At 44.6% G+C, this 20,082-nt stretch overlaps 1 protein-coding gene across 1 annotated transcript in view; it reads left to right on the plus strand.

Moving 5' to 3' along the window:
• Positions 1-9,510, plus strand: part of GTF2H4 (general transcription factor IIH subunit 4) — a 68,138-nt gene extending 58,628 nt beyond the window's left edge. The window contains exons 13-14 of the mRNA XM_073613668.1: positions 7,325-7,403; positions 8,885-9,510. Of these exons, the coding sequence (XP_073469769.1) occupies positions 7,325-7,403; positions 8,885-9,054 (249 nt within the window). The 3' untranslated portion in view covers positions 9,055-9,510. The remainder of the gene's footprint in view (positions 1-7,324; positions 7,404-8,884) is intronic.
• The last annotated feature ends 10,572 nt before the right edge of the window (positions 9,511-20,082 follow it).

Consider the following 20,082-nt stretch of genomic DNA (forward strand, 5'->3'; position numbering starts at 1 on the left):
TATTTTACTATCAACTAAAAGAACTATTCCTCTACATTGGTTATCCACTATCCAACCCTTCGCAGACCCAACTTCTGAAGGTGATTTTGGAAATCTGTAGAATGAAATATATGACTGGTCAGGTGGGAGATGCTGTAACCCAGTTTAACAAGATATGGAAGACTTGGGACGCCTCTGAATTTGGTACCCCGTCTGTTCTCACCTGACCGAGATGGGTGGGATTACTGACTCTAAGTTTCTTTTGGGCCCACGCCTCCTATGTCTAGGTTTTCTACTTTGACCCCTGGTGTATACTTCTATAAGTTATAGTTATATGTCACAATTACATTTATTTTCCTTTTTTGTTGTTTTTCCTTGTTCTTTGACTTTGATATGTGCAATAGATATCAACGATCTGTGACCCACTTTCATTTTTACCTTTGATTTTGGTACTGTCTCTACATGTGGTGTTTTCTTTGTATGATCTAATTTTTGTACTTTGATAAAGCTTTAATAAAAACAGTACTGTGGTAGGTTAGATGCCATTGAAAAGCAACATTATTGTCCTAGACCTGGGCCTTGTGTGTTCAAACTGATTACAGTGTTTGGTAGAAGCTAGAGATTAGACCACCTGAAAATTTCTTATATTGTATCTGTGGTTGAGCATACTTGCTGCGGCCATTATGGGGGGGGGGGGGGGGGCGGCTCCTGTTCTACCTGCTGGATTTTATACTTCTTTTATATTAGGGGGAACGCAACAGAAGATGCTGGAACACACAAATGCTGGAAACTACAGCAGAGAGTGCTCATTGTTGGAGTATCCAAGATATATAATGTCAGCAGTTGACTGTATCACTTTTCTACTGACCCTTTAATGGGTGAATGCTTTTGGGATGTCTGTACCATGTGTTGGAACTGAAGGTGTAATTTCTTTATCGTACATCATGGGACACAGAGCCATAGTATTAACTTAATGGGTATATAGGCACCTTCAGGTGATGGACACTGGTATACCCAATACAGGAAGTTCACTCCCTATATAACTCCTCCTCCTACCAGGAGTACCTAAGATTTTTCGCCAGTGTCTAAGGTGTCGGTCACGAGTGAAGATGTGCTCTGAAGAGCCTCAGGAGGGATCCTTGCTGGATTTAAATAGCCTCCATAGACCGGATCCATCCAAAGTGCCACTGAGGCCAAAGTGGATGGTACCTGGGCCTCGTATACGAAGCACGAGGTTTTGCCTGTAACGCCTCTCTTTGCAGGGCTGGACCCGGGACCCAGGGCTTTGGTCATGCTACATTACTTAAAAGCTTTTCCTGGCGGGGTGCTTTTACAGGTCCAAGGGAGTGGAACCCCGATAAAAAGGGACCCGGTCCTTGAAGGTTTGCTAAACGCAGCCCGCCGTGATGGGTGAAGGTTGGATTGACTGTTAAATCATCAAATCCTGCGGCGGGGATAAGGTAAGGGAAGACACAAAAAAATCCACCTATTTCTTCTTTAAGGGAAAAATGTTGTCATGCCTTAAATCTCCACTAGAGGGAGTATATGCACATACCTTAATCTGTTGTCTTGCAAAGGGGGATTCCTCTCAAGGTAAGGGACCTACCGATGCTTTTTTCTCCCCCCTGAAGGGACCAGAGGGTTAGGGAAACAGTGGTGTACCCCCCTTGTAACACCACCACCCCCCCCCCCCCCCCCCCCCCCCGGAGGTCCCGAAATTTGCACCAAAAGTTGTTTTCTCTGCTTGCTGGTGTCATGGGCTCTGCCTCTCCACCCCCCCGTGGTGCGTCTGCGGACCCAAAAGCCTCCCACGCAAGAATATTTTTCAAAACAAAAGGAGAGGGTGGGTTTACGAAGGGGGCGGGGCCTAGACACGGCACCGTGTAACTTCCACGAAGACAGCCGGAAAAACAAGCAGACTTAAGAATCAGCTGGAGCAGTCTCTCCTCGGCTGATAGCGAGGAGGAGCAAGCAGGCTGCACACATGACACAGGAGTGGTGGGGCACGTAAGGACTGCAAGTGGCATTCCTAATATGGGAAGGACATTTTTCCCAGCACTAGACTGAACTTAATAGTGGCATCATTCTGTCAAGACTATGTTCAGCAAGTAGTGCAGTTTAATAGTGCCTCTGCTTTTGTGCTTAGGACTATGCGTACCACAAAGACCAAAAAACCAAAGATTTCACCCTCAGGCTTTAGGAACTCCAGTCGTGTCTCCACACTGTCATCCTCACCTGAAATACCAATTATGGCAAGCCAGGGTGAGCCATTGGAACAAATTGGTGGTGCAGCTGCTTCTCACATCTCAGCCCCTGTATACGTGACTTAAGATGTCTTTTCCTCCACCCTACAGGGCCTGGAAGGAAGATTAGCGGCTTTAATCGCATCCTCCATTCAAATGGATAGGAAGCGTGCTAGATCCCCCTCCCCCACCTTAGTTTCTTTGCCTTTAGGAACAGTGGGCACAGGATGAGGTGTTACCCTTAGGCGATCAGGAGGAAACACAAACCGATGACTCCTCTGCGGAGGAAATAATGGTAGATGAAAATTTTTCAGCCTCGCAATTTGAGAAATTACTGATACAATCTCTTACAGAGATAGTTCGTTCTACTTTCATGCTACCCCTAACGGAGTCTGCTGAAAGCTCGGTTTCTTCCTTGGGTACCTTAAAACATTCACAGCCGTTGCATGCGTTTCCTGTCCATGCATTACTAGAACAGCTTATTTATGCTGAATGGGATCACCCAGGTAAGCATTTTCTTCCTCCAAAGAGATTTTCAGTTCTCTATCCCATGGAGGAGAAATTCACCAAAAAATGGAAGGTACCAGCAATTGACGCTGCGATTTCCAGTGTGAATAAAAGTCTAACTTGTCCAGTAATTAAGGATCCAACAGTTAAAAGGTTGGAATTCCTGTTAAAATCCGCTTTTTCCTTGGCAGGTGCTGTTACTCTGCAGTCGCTGCAATAGGCGTCTGTCAATCCCTAAAGGACCAATTTAGACAGGCCCTTAAAGAGGTTCCTGCACAACAAGCCCAGGATTTGGCCGAACTACCAAAAGCATTATGTTTTGCCATAGATTCTATTCACCAGGCGTCCCGCCTTACGCTTATGCTAGTACACATGCGTAGAATCCTGTGGTTAAAAAATTGGTCAGCCGAAGCACCATATAAAAAGCTCCTGACTGGGTTCCCTTTTCATGGGGATCGGCTATTTGGTTATGATTTGGACAAATACAGCCAAACAATTTCTAGTGAGAAAATTATACTTTTGCCAATCAAAAGAAAGTATAAACGCCCTTCATTTAAACAGGCTCTTTCTCCTGCGCCAGGGGCTTCCGCCTCTAGGCAGTGGCGACGGCCTCCGTCGTCAGACTCTAGAGGAAAACCTCAGGGTCAGGCCCAGGCTCAAAAGATGTCCTGGAGCCAGAAACCTGCAAAGCAGAATCCTAAAGCCTCATGAAGAGGCGCCCCCCCCCCCCCCCTCCTTGCCAGGGTGGGGGAAAGACTTCTGCAGTTTTTAGAAGTCTGGCAAGAGGAAATTCAGGTCAGATGGGTCATCTCCACGGTAACTCTGGGGTACAAGCTGGATTTCAGGACTTTCCACCGTCTCGTTTCCTGAGGTCAAACGTTCCTAAAGCTCCAGGGAAAAGGCAATCTCTGTTTCGGGCACTAGACCGATTAATGGTTCAGATCCCCACAGATGAGCAAGGTTTGGGGTTTTATTCAAACCTCTTCACAGTACCAAAACCGAATGGAGATGTCAGACCCATTCTAGAATCAAAGAATCTAAATCAGTTCCTGAATTTCGCATGGAGTCGATCAGGTCAGTGGTTTCTATCCTACAAGGAGAACTTCTGGCATCTATCGACAGCAGGGATGCATATCTGCATGTTCCTGTATTTCCCGCTCACCAAAGGTTTCTGCAGTTCGAGGTAGAACAGCAGCACCTTCAGTTTGTAGCCTTGCCCTTCAGGCTAGCTACAGCACCCCGGGTGTTTACAGAAGTCCTGGCCCCACCTCTAGCCAGGTTAAGGGCACAGGGCATAACAGTCTTGGCGTACTTAGATGATCTATTGCTAATAGACCAGTCGGTGGCTGAGCAAGCGTGCACATTACAACCAGTTACCTGGAAAGTTTGGGTTGGATTCTCAACCTAGAGAAATCTTCCTTAAAACTGATAAAAAAGCTGGAGTACTTGGTTTTGATCATAGACACAGCCAAGAAAAAGGTGTTCTTGCCTCAGGCAAAGATCAACTCCATAAGAAAGCTGGTGCGGATGGTCAGGTCAAAAGGCGATCCCTCCATTCGCCTTTGCATGAGGTTGCTAGGAAAGATGGTGGCTTCATTCGAAGCGGTTCCCTATGCCCAGTTCCATTCAAGACTGTTGCAAAACAGTATCCTGATTTTGATTCAAGATTTAAACTTGCCATTGCGGCTGTCCCCAAGGGTGTCCCAAAGCCTCAGTTGGTGGTTACTAACCCAGAATCTGCTGAAAGGAAAATCCTTCAGACCTGTTATCTGGAAAGTGGTAGCGACAGATGCCAGCCTTTCAGGCTGGGGAGCAGTACTAGAAAAGACAACTGTCCAGGGACAGTGGTCAAGAGCCGAAAGAACCTTGTCCATCAATATTCTAGAAATTCGGGCAGTGCGTCTGGCTCTGAAGGCATGGACTTCCAGGTTACGGGATCGTCCTGTCAGGATCCAATCTGACAATGCCACAGCTGTGGCCTATATCAATCACCAGGGGGGCACCAAGAGTCTCTCAGCGCAAAGAGGTGAACCATATTCTAACTTGGGCAGAAAGGAATGTTCTGTTCCTGAGTCACAAGCAGGGGGAATGGTCTCTTCACCCCGACATTTTTGGGCTATTTGCCAAAGATGGGGGATTCCGGACGTAGATCTTCTAGCACCCAGATTCAACATGAATTTAGGCAACTTTGTGTCCAGGACAAGGGATCCACTCGCATGCGGAACAGATGCGTTGGTGACCCCGTGGGATGAGTTCTCACTGATCTATGCATTTCCCCCTATTCAGATGCTGCCTGGAATTCTTTGCAGGATAAAGCTGGAAAGAAAGCCAGTAATTCTGGTAGCCCCTGCATGGCCCAGAAGGTCATTGTCACGTACTTAGTGGTCGAGCCCGGAATGCAGAAGGAGAACTTTCTTGCGTCCCTGACTCGCTGCCCCTGGTAGTGGAGACAGGTGGCACGGGAGTACAAGGTAGCACGAGTGCCTGGCAGGATCAACAGCCTGTATGAGGATCAGGACGTTTTCAGAGGAGCTTTAGCCGGATTAGCAGAAGACAGGAACCAGCTGGAACCAGGGATCACACACTGGAACAGGTAAGTAGCACTTGTGTATAGGTGCACAGGAAGGTCAGGCAAGCCGGGTCAAACACAGACGGTAGGTACAGGAACCAATGCAGGAGACAAGGATGAAGTCACAGGACAGTCCGGGTCGGTAACAAGCAGGCATGGATGGATCAGAGGATGAGGCAGATGCAAAGTCGTAGACAAGCTGGAGGTCAGAGGCAGGCGGAAGGCAGAGGAGGTCACAGGTCAAGCCGGATATACACGAGATCAGATCGGGTCAACAGATAAGGCTCAGGAATGCTGTAGATCAGGCAGCAACGACTGAGGGGAGTAGCTGTGTTTAAGTAGCCCGCCTAGCGCCGGTAACCGTGTGCGCACGCCCAGGCGCCCGCAAACGCGCACGGACAGGAGAGGAACCACTGTTCCCAGCCAGCCTTTCCTGACAATCATGGTATGCAGAAATCGTAAAGATGGCAGTGGAGGGTCCCTTCCACTACGGCCAGACCTACTCTCACAAGGGCCGATATTCCATCCTACCTTACGAACGCTAAATATTACGGCTTGGCTATTGAAACCCACATTCTGAAGAAACATGGGCTTTCCGGGTCAGTTATCTCGACCTTGATTAATACAAGGAAGCCAGCTTCCAGAACTATATATTATAGAGTCTGGAGGGCTTATGTTTCCTGGTGTGAATCCAAGGGTTGGCACCCTCGGAGGTATATCATAGGCAGAATTCTTGCCTTTCTACAGTTCGGGGTAGAGATGAAGTTGGCCTTGAGTACTATTAAGGGCCAAGTCTTAGCTTTATCGGTCTTATTTCAAAGACCGCTTGGTACACATTCTTTAGTCCGAGGTTTTATGCAAGGGGGGATGCGGCTTAATCCGCCAGTCAAACCTCCTTTTGAACCCTTGGGACTTGAACTTAGTTTTGTCAGTGTTACAAGAACAGCCATTTGAACCTATACAACATCTTCCCTTAGTCATTCTGACAAGGAAGTTGGTATTTTTGGTTGCTATATCCTCAGCAAGGAGGGTTTCGGAATTGGCTGCTATTTCTGGTAAAGAGCCAAATTTGGTTATTCATGAGGACAGAGTGGTGTTGCGCCCTTGTCCAGGTTTTTTACCAAAAGTGGTCTCAGGTTTCCACCTGAACCAAGACATTATCCTGCCATCGTTTTTTTCCAAAACCATGTTCCAGGGAAGAAAATTCACTACATTGTCTTGATGTGGTGAGAGCCGTCAAAGTCTATTTAAAGACGACTGCTCAGATTTGGAAGACTGATGTCTTATTTATTCTGCCAGAGGGTCCTAAGAAAGTACAGGCAGCGTTGAAATCCCCTGTCGCTAAGTGGATTCGGCAAGTTATAATTCAGACTTGTAATGTAGGGAGTAAGATTCCCCCTTTTCAAGCCAAAGCGCACTCTACCAGGTCAATTAGTGCTTCTTGGGCAGTGCATCACCAGGCCTCCATGGCTCAGATCTGTAAGGCCGCAACTTGGTCTTCAGTACATACATTCACCAAGTTTTATCAAGTGGATGTAAAGAGGTATGAGGATATCACCTTTGGGAGCAGTGTGCTGCAGGCAGCAGTATAGATCCTCAAGTCTGGGGGTACCCTGCGGGTTGTGTCTCCCACCACCACTCAAATAGCATTGCTATGGGACATTCCATTAAGTTAATACTATGGCTCTGTGTCCCATGATTTACGATAAAGAAAATAGGATTTTTATAACAGCTTACCTGTAAAATCCTTTTCTTGGAGTACATCATGGGACACAGAGGTCCCTCCCCTCTTTTTGGGGTTTAAGTATATTGCTCTACTACAAAAACTGAGGTACTCCTGGTAGGAGGAGGGGTTATATAGGGAGTGAACTTCCTGTATTGGGTATACCAGTGTCCATCACCTGAAGGTGCCTATATACCCATTAAGTTAATACTATGGCTCTGTGTCCCATGATGTACTCCAAGAAAAGGATTTTACAAGTAAGCTGTTATAAAAATCCTATTTTTTGTCTCTTATTTTTTCCAGGCTCTAGTTCTTCCACCAACTATCACTGATCAGGTTCGTCTCTGGGAGCTTGAGAGAGATCGTCTTCGTTTTTCTGAAGGTCTGGATATCCTGTTTGTTCTCAGTTTCTTGTCAGTGCTATGTACAGATGCCGTTTGTCTACTAATATGAAGAGTTATGTGCTTATACAGTGGTAGATAATTAACTAAATATATCCAACTCACTGGCCATATGTGCTAGCTATTTCTAGCCTCAGCCCAGAGTTTCTTTAAACATATAGTTATTACATACCTCTTTCTCACAGCACCAACAATTATTGTTTTAAAAAGAAGTAGGATGAATTGCAGGCATACATGGTGTGTGGTAGTGGATGATTTTCATTGTTGTTGTGGCAAGCCATATAAATTAAAATCTAGTGAGTGATACTGACCAGGTCAATGCAAAGGGTGCTCAGTGGCATATTAGTTTAATTTAAACATTTAAAAAAATAATTCCATCCTATAGATGTTTATGATACTAAATATCAAAAGGGGTTTCTTACCCAATCAGATCCCTAGACTGTTGGGTATTGGTTAGTCTGTATGTCTTTTTATATATTTTTAATACATTATAATAGCAACGTTGTCCTTAGCAACAGGATGTACCGTCAACCTAAACGGAATAAAGAGGTTTCAATCTTGTAAACCGTTTGGGCTGTTGGGTTGCTTACAGCAGCTGAATCCTTATACTATAAACTATACACAAGATGTATTCCAGTGATGCTTTTCTGATGCAGCATCCTGTTTTATGATTTATTCCTTGTTAAGTGCCGCATACAGGTTACAATCTGACTGTTTGTTTATTGTACATTCTCCTTCCACCAAAACTATCCAATCAATTTGTAAGACAACTGTACAGTCAGATTTAAATGCGGGTGGTGAGGTTTATGAAATTAATATTTCTAATATCATTAATTGCAGCAAGCTGACAGAGAAATAATGTGAATTTATGTATTATATGGCACCAAAGAAGAATGCATTTAAAGCGGAGTTCCACACAAAAATGGAACTTCCGCTTTTCGGAACCCTCCCCCCCTCCGGTTTCACATTTGTCACCTTTCAGGGGGGAGGGGGGTGCAGATACCTGTCTAAGACAGGTATTTGCACCCACTTCCGGCATAGACTCCCATGGGAGTCTACGCCTCTTCCCGTCCCCACCGCGCTGTCTCCTGGGAAACACACAGCTCCCAGGAGAGAGCGGGGACCACTTGGGACGCGCAGCGCGACTCGCGCATGCGCAGTAGGGAACCGGGAAATGAAGCCGCAACGCTTCACTTCCTGATTCCCTCACCTAGGATGGCGGCGGCAGCTGCCGAGAACCGAGCGGGTTCTCGGCGTCGCCTGCCGACATCGCTGGACCCTGGGACAGGTAAGTGGCCATGTATTAAAAGTCAGCAGCTGCAGTATTTATAGCTGCTGGCTTTTAATATTTTTTTTTTTTGGCGGTGTGGGTGGACCCCCGCTTTAAGAACCTGTGTTGAAGATCTTTGCTGTTTTTTTTTTATTTCATTGTTTTGTTTTTTTTCCTCTTTTTATCCATTAGGTGTTCTATACAATCAGTTCCTTTCACAGGTGGACTTTGAGCTGCTAAGAAATTATGCTCAAGATCTTGGTGTACTTGTGTTTGAAAACCCTTCCCGGCGAGTTATGGTGGTTACACAAGCTGGACACCCAGATGTTAAGCGATTCTGGAAGAGACAAAAACACAGTTAATGAGACCAGGATTAAAACTTTTTGGAGCGGAAAGAATGCTGGTTTATAATGAAATCACACTGAGTTTTGTTACTGCTATGGCACCATGGATTGGATTTTATACTGCACTAGGAACTTTTGTGCTCAGTTCAGCTAAATACATTTTGAAAGAAGGATCATTGATTCCTGTGTCTGCACTATGACTTTCAGCAATGCAAAAAGAGATATATACTTTTTATTAAAATCAAGACAACTGATATTTTATTCCAGTTCTCGAATTCTTCAGTTGCTGTGAATAAAAAAACACACTCATCCAAGACTTTAAGAGCCAGTAGGTTTGGGAGCTGGCATTTTTAACCATCATGCTCACAAATGGTGGCTTAATAATGGAAAAGCTCTCTGGAATATTTCAAGTGGATCCCGATGTTTTATCTCTAATTGCTGCTACCATAAATAAACTGGTGAGGATAAAATGTTTGTGGGTTTTTTTGTTGTTTTTTTTTATTACCATATATTATCATATAATGAGGGCCCAGAAGCACCCTTTGCAAACAACTGAAAGATTCCAGATATTTTTTGAATCAAAGACCACGTTTATTAACCAGCACAAAAAAGAGTTCCAGAACATCTGTGTTACAGTATACAGCAAAATATCTAACACTTGAATATACAAGTGGGCAAAGAAATTGTCAGTAATTCAAATTACAGTACTTCTGCGGACAAATTAAAAGTACTGCTAGTACATCACTATTATAATTGGCAGGGGGTTGCCACACTCCAGTGTCTCATTATAGGATAGGCATACATTAAACAGATAGGGAAGTATAGAATATTTACTTGTTTTAACTGCTTTCAGTTAAGGCCAATTCTGACATTCCTCTCCAATTCTGACATTCTTAGGATTTTTTGCTAGAAAACGACTTCAAAACCCCCTTGAGAATAAAATGATGGGTGTTGCATATTTATTATTTATGTCACACGATACTTGCGCAACGGTTTTTTAAACGCACATTTTTTGGAAAAAATACACTTTAATGAATTTTAATACACAAAAACACAATTTAACCACTTGAGCCCCGAACCATTATGCTGCCTAAGGACCAGAGGTCTTTTTCCAATTTGGCACTGCGTCGCTTTAACTGCTAATTGCGCGGTCATGCAATGCTGTACCCAAACGAAATTTGCGTCCTTTTCTTCCCACAAATAGAGCTTTCTTTTGATGGTATTTGATCACCTCTGCAGTTTTTATTTTTTGCGCTATAAACGGAAAAAGACCGAAAATTTTGAAAAAAAATGATATTTTCTACTTTTTGTTATAAAAAAAATCCAATAAACTAAATTTTAGTCATACATTTAGGCCAAAATGTATTCGGCCACATGTCTTTGGTAAAAAAAATGTCAATAAGCATATATTTATTGGTTTGCGCAAAAGTTATAGCGTCTACAAACTAGGGTACATTTTCTGTAATTTACACAGCTTTTAGTTTATGACTGCCTATGTCATTTCTTGAGGTGCTAAAATGGCAGGGCAGTACAAAACCCCCCCAAATGACCCCATTTTGGAAAGTAGACACCCCAAGGAAATTGCTGAGAGGCATGTTGAACCCATTGAATATTTTTTTTTTTTGTCCCAAGTGATTGAATAATGACAAAAAAAAAAAAAAATATTTACAAAAAGTTGTCACTAAATGATATATTGCTCACACAGGCCATGGGCCTATGTGGAATTGCACCCCAAAATACATTCAGCTGCTTCTCCTGAGTATGGGGATACCACATGTGTGGGACTTTTTGGGAGCTTAGCCGCGTACGGGGCCCCGAAAACCAAGCACCGCCTTCAGGATTTCTAAGGGTGTAAATTTTTGATTTCACTCTTCACTGCCTATCACAGTTTCGGAGGCCATGGAATGCCCAGGTGGGTCAAAACCCCCCCAAATGACCCCATTTTGGAAAGTAGACACCCCAAGCTATTTGCTGAGAGGCATATTAAGTCCATGGAATATTTTATATTTTGACACAAGTTGCGGGAAAGTGACACTTTTTTTTTTTTTTTTGCACAAAGTTGTCACTAAATGATATATTGCTCACACAGGGCATGGGCATATGTGGAATTGCACCCCAAAATACATTTAGCGGCTTCTCCTGAGTATGGGGATACCACATGTGTGGGACTTTTTGGGAGCCTAGCCGCGTACGGGGCCCCGAAAACCAAGCACCGCCTTCAGGATTTCTAAGGGTGAAAATTTTTGATTTCACTCTTCACTGCCTATCACAGTTTCGGAGGCCATGGAATGCCCAAATGACCCCATTTTGGAAAGTAGACACCCCAAGCTATTTGCTGAGAGGCATGGTGAGTATTTTGCAGCTCTCATTTGTTTTTGAAAATGAAGAAAGACAAGAAAAAACTTTTTTTTTTTTCTTTTTTCAATTTTCAAAACTTTGTGACAAAAAGTGAGGTCTGCAAAATACTCACTATACCTCTCAGCAAATAGCTTTGGGTGTCTACTTTCCAAAATGGGGTCATTTGGGGGGGTTTTGTGCCACCTGGGCTTTCCATGGCCTCCGAAACTGTGATAGGCAGTGAAGAGTGAAATCAAAAATTCACGCCCTTAGAAAGCCTGAAGGCGGTGCTTGGTTTTCGGGGTCCCGTACGCGGCTAGGCTCCCAAAAAGTCTCACACATGTGGTATCCCCGTACTCAGGAGAAGCAGCAGAATTTATTTTGGGGTGTAATTTCACATATTCCCATGGCATGTTTGAGCAATATATCATTTAGTGACAACTTTGTGCAAAAAAAAAAAAAAATTTGTCTCTTTCCCGCAACTTGTGTCGCAATATAAAATATTCCATGGACTTGACATGCCTCTCAGCAAATAGCTTGGGGTGTCTACTTTCCAAAATGGGGTCATTTGGGGGGGTTTTGAACTGTCCTGGCATTTTATGCACAACATTTAGAAGCTTATGTCACACATCACCAACTCTTCTAACCACTTGAAGACAAAGCCCTTTCTGACACTCATTGTTTACATGAAAAAGTTATTTTTTTTTTTGCAAAAAAATTACTTTGAACCCCCAAACATTATATATTTTTTTAAAGCAAATGCCCTACAAATTAAAATGGTGGGTGTTTCATTTTTTTTTTTCACACAGTATTTGCGCAGCGATTTTTCAAACGCATTTTTTGGGGAAAAAACACACTTTTTTAAATTTTAATGCACTAAAACACACTATATTGCCCAAATGTTTGATGAAATAAAAAAGATGATCTTAGGCCGAGTACATGGATACCAAACATGACATGCTTTAAAATTGCGCACAAACGTGCAGTGGCAACAAAATAAATGCATTTTTAAAAGCCTTTAAAAGCCTTTACAGGTTACCACTTTAGATTTACAGAGGAGGTCTACTGCAAAAATTACTGCCCTCGATCTGACCTTCGTGGCGATACCTCACATGCATGGTGCAATTGCTGTTTACGTTTGACGACAGACCGCCGTTTGCGTTCGCCTTAGCGTGAGAGCAGGGGGGCGACAGGGGTGCTTTTTTTTTTTTTTTTTTTTTTTCTTTATTATTTTTTTGCTTTTTTTTCTTATTTTTAAACTGTTCCTTTCATTTTTTTTTTTTTTTTAATCATTTTTATTGTTATCTCGGGGAATGTAAATATCCCCTATGATAGCAATAGGTAGTGACTGGTACTCTTTTTTGAAAAAATTGGGGTCTATTAGACCCTAGATCTCTCCTCTGCCCTCAAAGCATCTGATGACACCAAGATCGGTGTGATAAAATGCTTCCCCAATTTCCCAATGGCGCTATTTACATCCGGCGAAATCTAAGTCATAAAATGCTCGTAGCTTCCGGTTTCTTAGGCCATAGAGATGTTTGGAGCCACTCTGGTCTCTGATCAGCTCTATGGTCAGCTGGCTGAATCACCGGCTGCATTCTCAGGTTCCCTGTTGAGACAGGAGAGCCAGAGAAAAACACGGAAGACGGTGGGGGGGGCATTCCCTCCCACGGCTTGTAAAAGCAGTCTAGAGGCTAATTAGCCACTAGGATTGCTTTTACATGAAAGCCGACCGCTGGCTGAAAAGAATGATACCAAGATGATACCTAAACCTGCAGGCATCATTCTGGTATAACCATTCAAAGTCGTGAATGGCGTACCTGAAGACAAAAAAATGGTTAACAATAAAGCACAGTAAACGGTAAAGTATAAAAAATTGCATACCTGAAAAGCAAACATGATAAAACATAATAACAATAAAACATTGCAGAATAGAATACAGTAAAAAAGAGCAGAACAAGAGAGAGAGAATAGAGAGAGAGAGAACAATAAAACGACAACTATTTTTTTTTATTTTATATATTTTTTTTTTTTTTTTTACACTTTTTTTGTAACTAACTTTTATAACGGTAACCGGTTCCAGGTTCGGGTCTCTCAAAATGCGATGGCATCTTGGGAGACCCTGTGAAAGTGTGCCTAGTCTGTGCAATGCTGTACCCTACGCTAATACTCAACTAATGAATGGTAGCGTTCAAAACATTCACCAATGCAAAGACCAGGATTGTCAGGACAGGAGGGACAATAATAGTGGGTGTCACGCCTATATCCGCGCTTGCTGCAGACACAACATCTTTTTTGGGGGGGTTCGTTGGGTAGGGGTACTCGGGAGGACATAAAGAAAATGCCTCTCATGCAGCCGACTGCATTTGGTTGGGGATGTGAATGGGGGAAGTACGGGCACTGCAGAAGTGGTGGGTTCCCAATTAGGATTGGCGAATGCAGCAGGAAGGGCACTATGGGCACGACGGGCCTGTGTTTGTCTTCTTGGTGGCAGCGGGACACTACTTGTGCTTGCCACCTCACCAGCTTGAACTGCACTTATGGGACTCGCCACGTCACCAAGTGTTACTGCAGTGCTGGTTTGACTACGACCGGGGTGTACTAGGCCGCTGGCGCTTGCCAGTTCAATAAAAAGCTACCAAAAAAACTGTTAGCGATCGCAGGGATCAGGCCTGACTCTGCGAATGCTGCAGTTATGCGTTAAGTGTTTTGTAAGTGACAGTGATCGATCGATACTGCACTTGGGTGGGCTGGGCCGGGCGGAGGGGCAAAATGCAGGTGCTAGCAGGTATCTGGACTGATCCCGCTAACACTGCGTTTTTGGGAACCCTAAACTGCTGGGGACGCCAGTATAGAACTGATCGGATCAGATATTGATCCGTTCAGATACTATACCACTAAGGGAGGTGTACGGTGCGTGCGTGGGTGTTAGCGGTACTGGCGCTAATCTGACGCTGCCTGGGGCTGGTGCTTGCCAGTTCACCAAAATGCTACCAAAAAAACTGTTAGCGATCGCAGGGATCAGGCCTGACTCTGCGAACGCTGCAGTTATGCATTTAGTGTTTTGTAAGTGTCAGTGATCGATCGATACTGCACTTGGGTGGGCTGGGCTGGGCCGGGCGGAGGGGCAAAACGCAGGTGCTAGCAGGTATCTGGGCTGATCCCGCTAACACTGCGTTTTTGGGAACCCTAAACTGCTGGGGACGCTAGTATAGATCTGATCGGATCAGATATTGATCCGATCAGATACTATACCACTAAGGGAGGTGTACGGTGCGTGCGTGGGTGTTAGCGGTACTGGCGCTAATCTGACGCTGCCTGGGGCTGGTGCTTGCCAGTTCACCAAAATGCTACCAAAAAAACTGTTAGCGATCGCAGGGATCAGGCCTGACTCTGCGAACGCTGCAGTTATGCGTTTAGTGTTTTGTAAGTGACAGTGATCGATTGATACTGCCCTTGGGTGGGCTGGGCCGGGCGGAGGGGCAAAACGCAGGTGCTAGCAGGTATCTGGGCTGATCCCGCTAACACTGTGTTTTTGGGAACCCTAAACTGCTGGGGACGCTAGTATAGATCTGATCGGATCAGATATTGATCCGATCAGATACTATACCACTAAGGGAGGCGTATGCTGCGTGCGTGGGTGTTAGCGGTACTGGCGCTAATCTGACGCTGCCTGGGGCGACGCATATCACCGCCGGGCGATCAGGGGGCTAAACCTTTATTCGGTAATAAACGGCGGGTGCCCTGACACTATAAAAAATAAACAAACTAACCAGCGTCACCCGTAACAGTTATACGGTGATCAGTGGTGAAAGGGTTAACTAGGGGGCAATCAAGGGGTTAAAACATTTATTAGATAGTATATGGGGGTCCCTGACGCTATAAAACGCTGACGGCGAACCTAAATATTTACCTCACTAACTAGCGTCACCAGCGACACTAATACAGCGATCAGAAAAATGATCGCTTAGCGACACTGGTGACAGGGGGTGATCAAGGGGTTAAAACTTTATTAGGGGGGGTTAGGGGGGTATCCTAGACCTAAAGGGGGGTAATACTAACTGTCCCAACACTGTAACTGTCACAAACTGACACCAATGCAGTAATCAGAAAAAAAAAAAAAAAAAAACTGCTGGTGTCAGTTTGTGACAGGGGGGGGGGGGGGGGTGATTGGGGGGCGATCGGGGGGGGGATCGGGGTGTTTAGTGTGCCTGGCATGTTCTACTGTGTGTGTGTGTGTTGTGCACTCACATACCTGTCTTCTCTCCTCGGGCTGGAACGGAAATTACCGAGCCGAGGAGAGATGACATCATTTCCTTTGCTGCTGTTTAGCATACAGCAGCAAAGGAATGTTCTCATTGGCCGGCGGCGATCGCGAGGGGGGGGGCCACGAACGGATGGCCTCCCCCTCACCTCCGATCGCCGGGGGACAAAAGACGACCGCCTCGGGCACCGGGGGGGGGGGTCCGATCGGACCCCCCACCCGCGGAAGGCAAATCACGTATATGTACGTGATTTTGCCTGTCCGTGCCACCTTGCCGACGTAAATCGGCGTGAGGTGGTCGTCAAGTGGTTAATACTCAATTGTTTGGTAAAATATAAAAGATGATGTTACACTGAGTCAATAGATACCTAACATGTCGCTCTTTAAAACTGCATATGCCTGTGGAACGGGGCCTATCTATGGTACGTACCTAAAAATCTCCATCGGCGGCTCCTTAAAGGTTTTTACAGGTTACCAGTTAAGTGTTATACAGGAGATCTGGAGATAGAATTATTGCTCTCACTTTGACGTTCATGGTGATACCTCACATGTTTGGTATGATCATTGTTTACATATGCATGCAGGACCTACGTGCGCGTTCACATTTGTGCATGAGCATGGGTCGGATGGGGTGCTTTAAAATTGTATTTGTTTTTTTTTTTTGTTTTTTTACATTGTACCTTTTTCAATTTTTTTGGATAAACTTTATTGCTATCACAAAGGATGAGGAACATCCCATGTGATAGCATGGGCTGTGACAGGTCCTCATTTATGGAGAGATCTGGGGTCTATTAGACCCCAAATCTCTCCTCTGGACTCCAAAGCATCTGATCAAACCAAGATCGGTTTGATCAGATGCTTTCACAAGCTGGTAACGGCTTGTTTACATGAGACTAAAACTGAAAGTGAGAAAATCCTCATCACTTCCAGTGTCTGATGTCACACAGTGGGATGAACAGCAGTTCCTCTCACTGTATGCCTGGAAGCTGATGGCGCCGCTCACATCCTTACCATGCGCCACTATCGGATGGGAGAGCCCGGTAAAGGTGGCGGGAAAGGGGTTGACCCCTTTCTGCCATCTGTAAAAGTGATCCAGTGGCTCAATTGCTGATCACTTTTACTGTGTAGGGAATTGCCAGCTGAAAACAATGATGTAGCCTCAACTATGATCCCTGTATAACCACTTAAACCATTTATAAATGGCCTAAGGATAGGAAGTGGTTAAACTTCCTGGGTTCCAAGCCCAGGCAAATTATGTCAAGGGCAGATGAATTTTTAGAAAATAAGTGCTACATTAATTTCCTGGGGCTAATCATGTCAGCCTACAAATGAGTCAGCTCCACCCCTCTGACCCCACAGGACAACCCATTGCTCAAATGCTTGGGGGAGGGGTTTACGTCATTCTGCCAGATCTTACCTTTTTATTTTGTCTGTAATGCATCTTACAGTACTTTATTAAGTTATGTTTATCTAGACTGTACAGATCTCCATATGGCAGCTGGGGTGTCTTTGAGTTCCACAGCAGGTTGCGGTGGAGTTGGGGCACCTGCCTGGCTGCATGTTGGCTATTGGTGTGGGGGACTGGCCATACACTGTGCAATCAGGCACACCCTTGCACTGCATGGTGGAAGATGGATCTGAGAGCGGTTAGAGAGTTGTGTAGTGTATGGCCAGCCTCACTCTACTTTTGAAAACACTTTTGTTTCTGTATTGAACAAGCTTTTTTTATCCTCTTCCTGCTTCTGGCGTAGCTGAGATTGTTTCATGCTAATGTCAGGACTTTGGTCTGTGAAGCTGCTGTGTCAGTCAGCCTTCCTTTAGCTGTGGTTAACCCCTTAGAGGATTATTGCCAAACAAGCCCTTCTTATTGCATTGAATTTGTTTTGAACTGCTTTATTAATCTGCAGGGCTATCATTTGAAGTAGATTGGTAACATTTGATATATTAAGTTACCAAATGACTCTTGCTTAGTATCCTGTTTATCAGGGATTTGATATTTTTACAGAGACATAAGTGAAGTCAAGAGGTCCTTGTGCAGTAAGACTGTGTATGGTTACCTCCTTGTCTTTCTTACTGCCTGCTTTGCTGCAAAGCCATTTGCTTATGTTGCTAAGCCTTGAGTGTCAACTCTTCCTGGTAGCCAGTCATTACTAAGGAGGTAAGGGGCACCATTCAGGTAAGAGTATTTCTATCGAGTATATGAGAAATTAACTATGGGCGTTTAACATTTAGTCCCTCTGGTTTAGCAGGCATCAAGCGCTGCCTTAAATTGGTCTTTGCCACTCATCACTTGGCAGGCAAAGCCCTGTATGTATCTCGACGACACCTATAGGGTTGTCACATTCATTGAACATGTGAGCATTACACTCTTGGGCTACGTTTCCACTGGTGTGACTTCAAAGTCACATCAAAGTAGTGCAGGCACCTTTTCAAAGTCGCTGATTTTCAAAGTCGCATAGATGGGAACAGGTGCCATGGAGATCAATGGGCTGTGACTAGTCATGTGACTTTGTCCAAAGTCGCATGACAAGTAGCACTAGTGGAGACGAAGCCTAAAGGGGTGGTTTTCACTCACACTGTGGAAGAATCAACTCTCTCCAGACTCTTCCAAGAGAGGATACACGCTTAACAGGCTGTCACATTTGTTTAAGCACATGGTCAATACATTCTAAGGAGTGTTTGCACTTGCTCTGTGAAGGGGTTACCTGTTCTGATGATGAAAAGTCTCCAAGCCTTTCCAGGCGAGCAATCCTATTCAGACTCTTCCTAAGAAAGATTAAGGATGAGCATGACTGCAAGAATACTACTTTGTTCAAGCAACCAATGATAAAGATGACGGCAGCTAACAGGTTGTGATGTTCCTTAAGCATGTGGTCAATACACTCTAAAGGAATTTTTCCACTGGCCCCGTGAGGGGTTGCCTATTCAGCCAATGTGCAGTCTCAGGTGCTTCCCAGGCAAACGATCCGCTTCAGTCTCATCCAAGAGAAGATACAAATGAACATGACTGTATGAATCCTGCTGCTTCAAGCAGCCAAGGTCAAAGATTTCGACACTGAATAGGTTGTCATATTCATTACACATGTCAGCATGTCAATACACTCTAAATGAGTGGTTTCCACTCGCTCTGTGAGTAAATCAACTCTTTCCAGACTCTTCCAAGAGAAGATTCAGATGGAATAGGACTGTGTGAATCCTGTTGGTTCAAGCAGCCAAAGACAAGATGACAATGCCTAACAGGTTGTCACATTCAGTAAACATGTAGTCAATACACTCTAAATGAGTTTTCACTCACCCTGTGAAGGGACCGGGTCCAGGAAATTGGCACATGTTTCCTACCTAGCCTGAATAAACTTTGGGCTGTCCATCCTGTTCCACTGGGATGTGGACCCTGTGTTCACATGCTAAATGCATCATCTATCAGGGAGCCCCTCTACTGGTCTCTGGGGCGGCATATGAGTGTAAATCACTCTCTATGAAAAAGCCGTGCAATATCATGGCTGGAGTGGACATTTTCTTTATTACTGGGTTACTGAGCTTCCAGATGGAGGAGGCACTGCACTGCTGCTTAATAGTCATTAAACAAGCTCAATGTTTTTCCTTGCCTTCTTTTTCTGCTGAAATGCAAATACCAAACCCAAATAGAGACCAGCACTACTAAAGAAGGTAGGAGACAGTGCCCATCTGCTTCCTAGAAAAAGCAGCCCTCTTCAGGCTCTGCCAAGATGTGCATGAACATAACTTTATGAATCCTGCTTTGCTCAGGCAGTCGGATTAAGATGATGCTAGACACAATTGTCACAATTCATTAGGCAAGAGGTCAAGAGCTGTTTGGACTCACCTTGTGTAAGGTCCCGTTTTCCTTCCGAAGCCAGTAACTGGACTCAAGAGCTTTCTCAGGCCAACAAACCTTCTTCAGACTTTCCAAAGAAAAATATATGTAGAAGGATGACCTATGTCTGCTTTTTAATTCCTGTTTTCTAAGGCTGGTGAGATGCCTTTAGACTGAAAGCAGTGGAAGTAATTTAAAGGGCTTCTGAATCATCGGGCGAGGGCCCTGGAGATGCTACAGAGCTTTGGTTGGTTGATCATCTTCATCAAGAGCCAGCTATTTCCCTTACCGAGGTTACAGTATCTGGGTGTCTCAATCGACAGTAGTGGGGAAGGTGTTCCTTCCACAGAAGAAGATACCCCTCTTGATCTTGATGGTCCGCGCTCTGAAGACGAATCATTTGATACCAGCAAAAATTGTATGAGGGTGTTGATCAATGCAGCAGTCCCCAATGTGGCCTGGGCTCAATGGCATCTCAAATGCCTTAAGTTTGCTTTACTCCAGCAGTGGGTCAAGCTCACTGTCAGAACCAGTTTGCTCAAGGAAGATCGAAGGGAGTGATTCCTCGTTCTAGAGTTGATGGAGGCATTACTGACCTTTGCACCACTGCTTT

The sequence above is a fragment of the Aquarana catesbeiana genome, linkage group LG02, assembly GCF_042186555.1.
Source record: "Aquarana catesbeiana isolate 2022-GZ linkage group LG02, ASM4218655v1, whole genome shotgun sequence".
Classification (NCBI taxonomy): domain Eukaryota; kingdom Metazoa; phylum Chordata; class Amphibia; order Anura; family Ranidae; genus Aquarana; species Aquarana catesbeiana.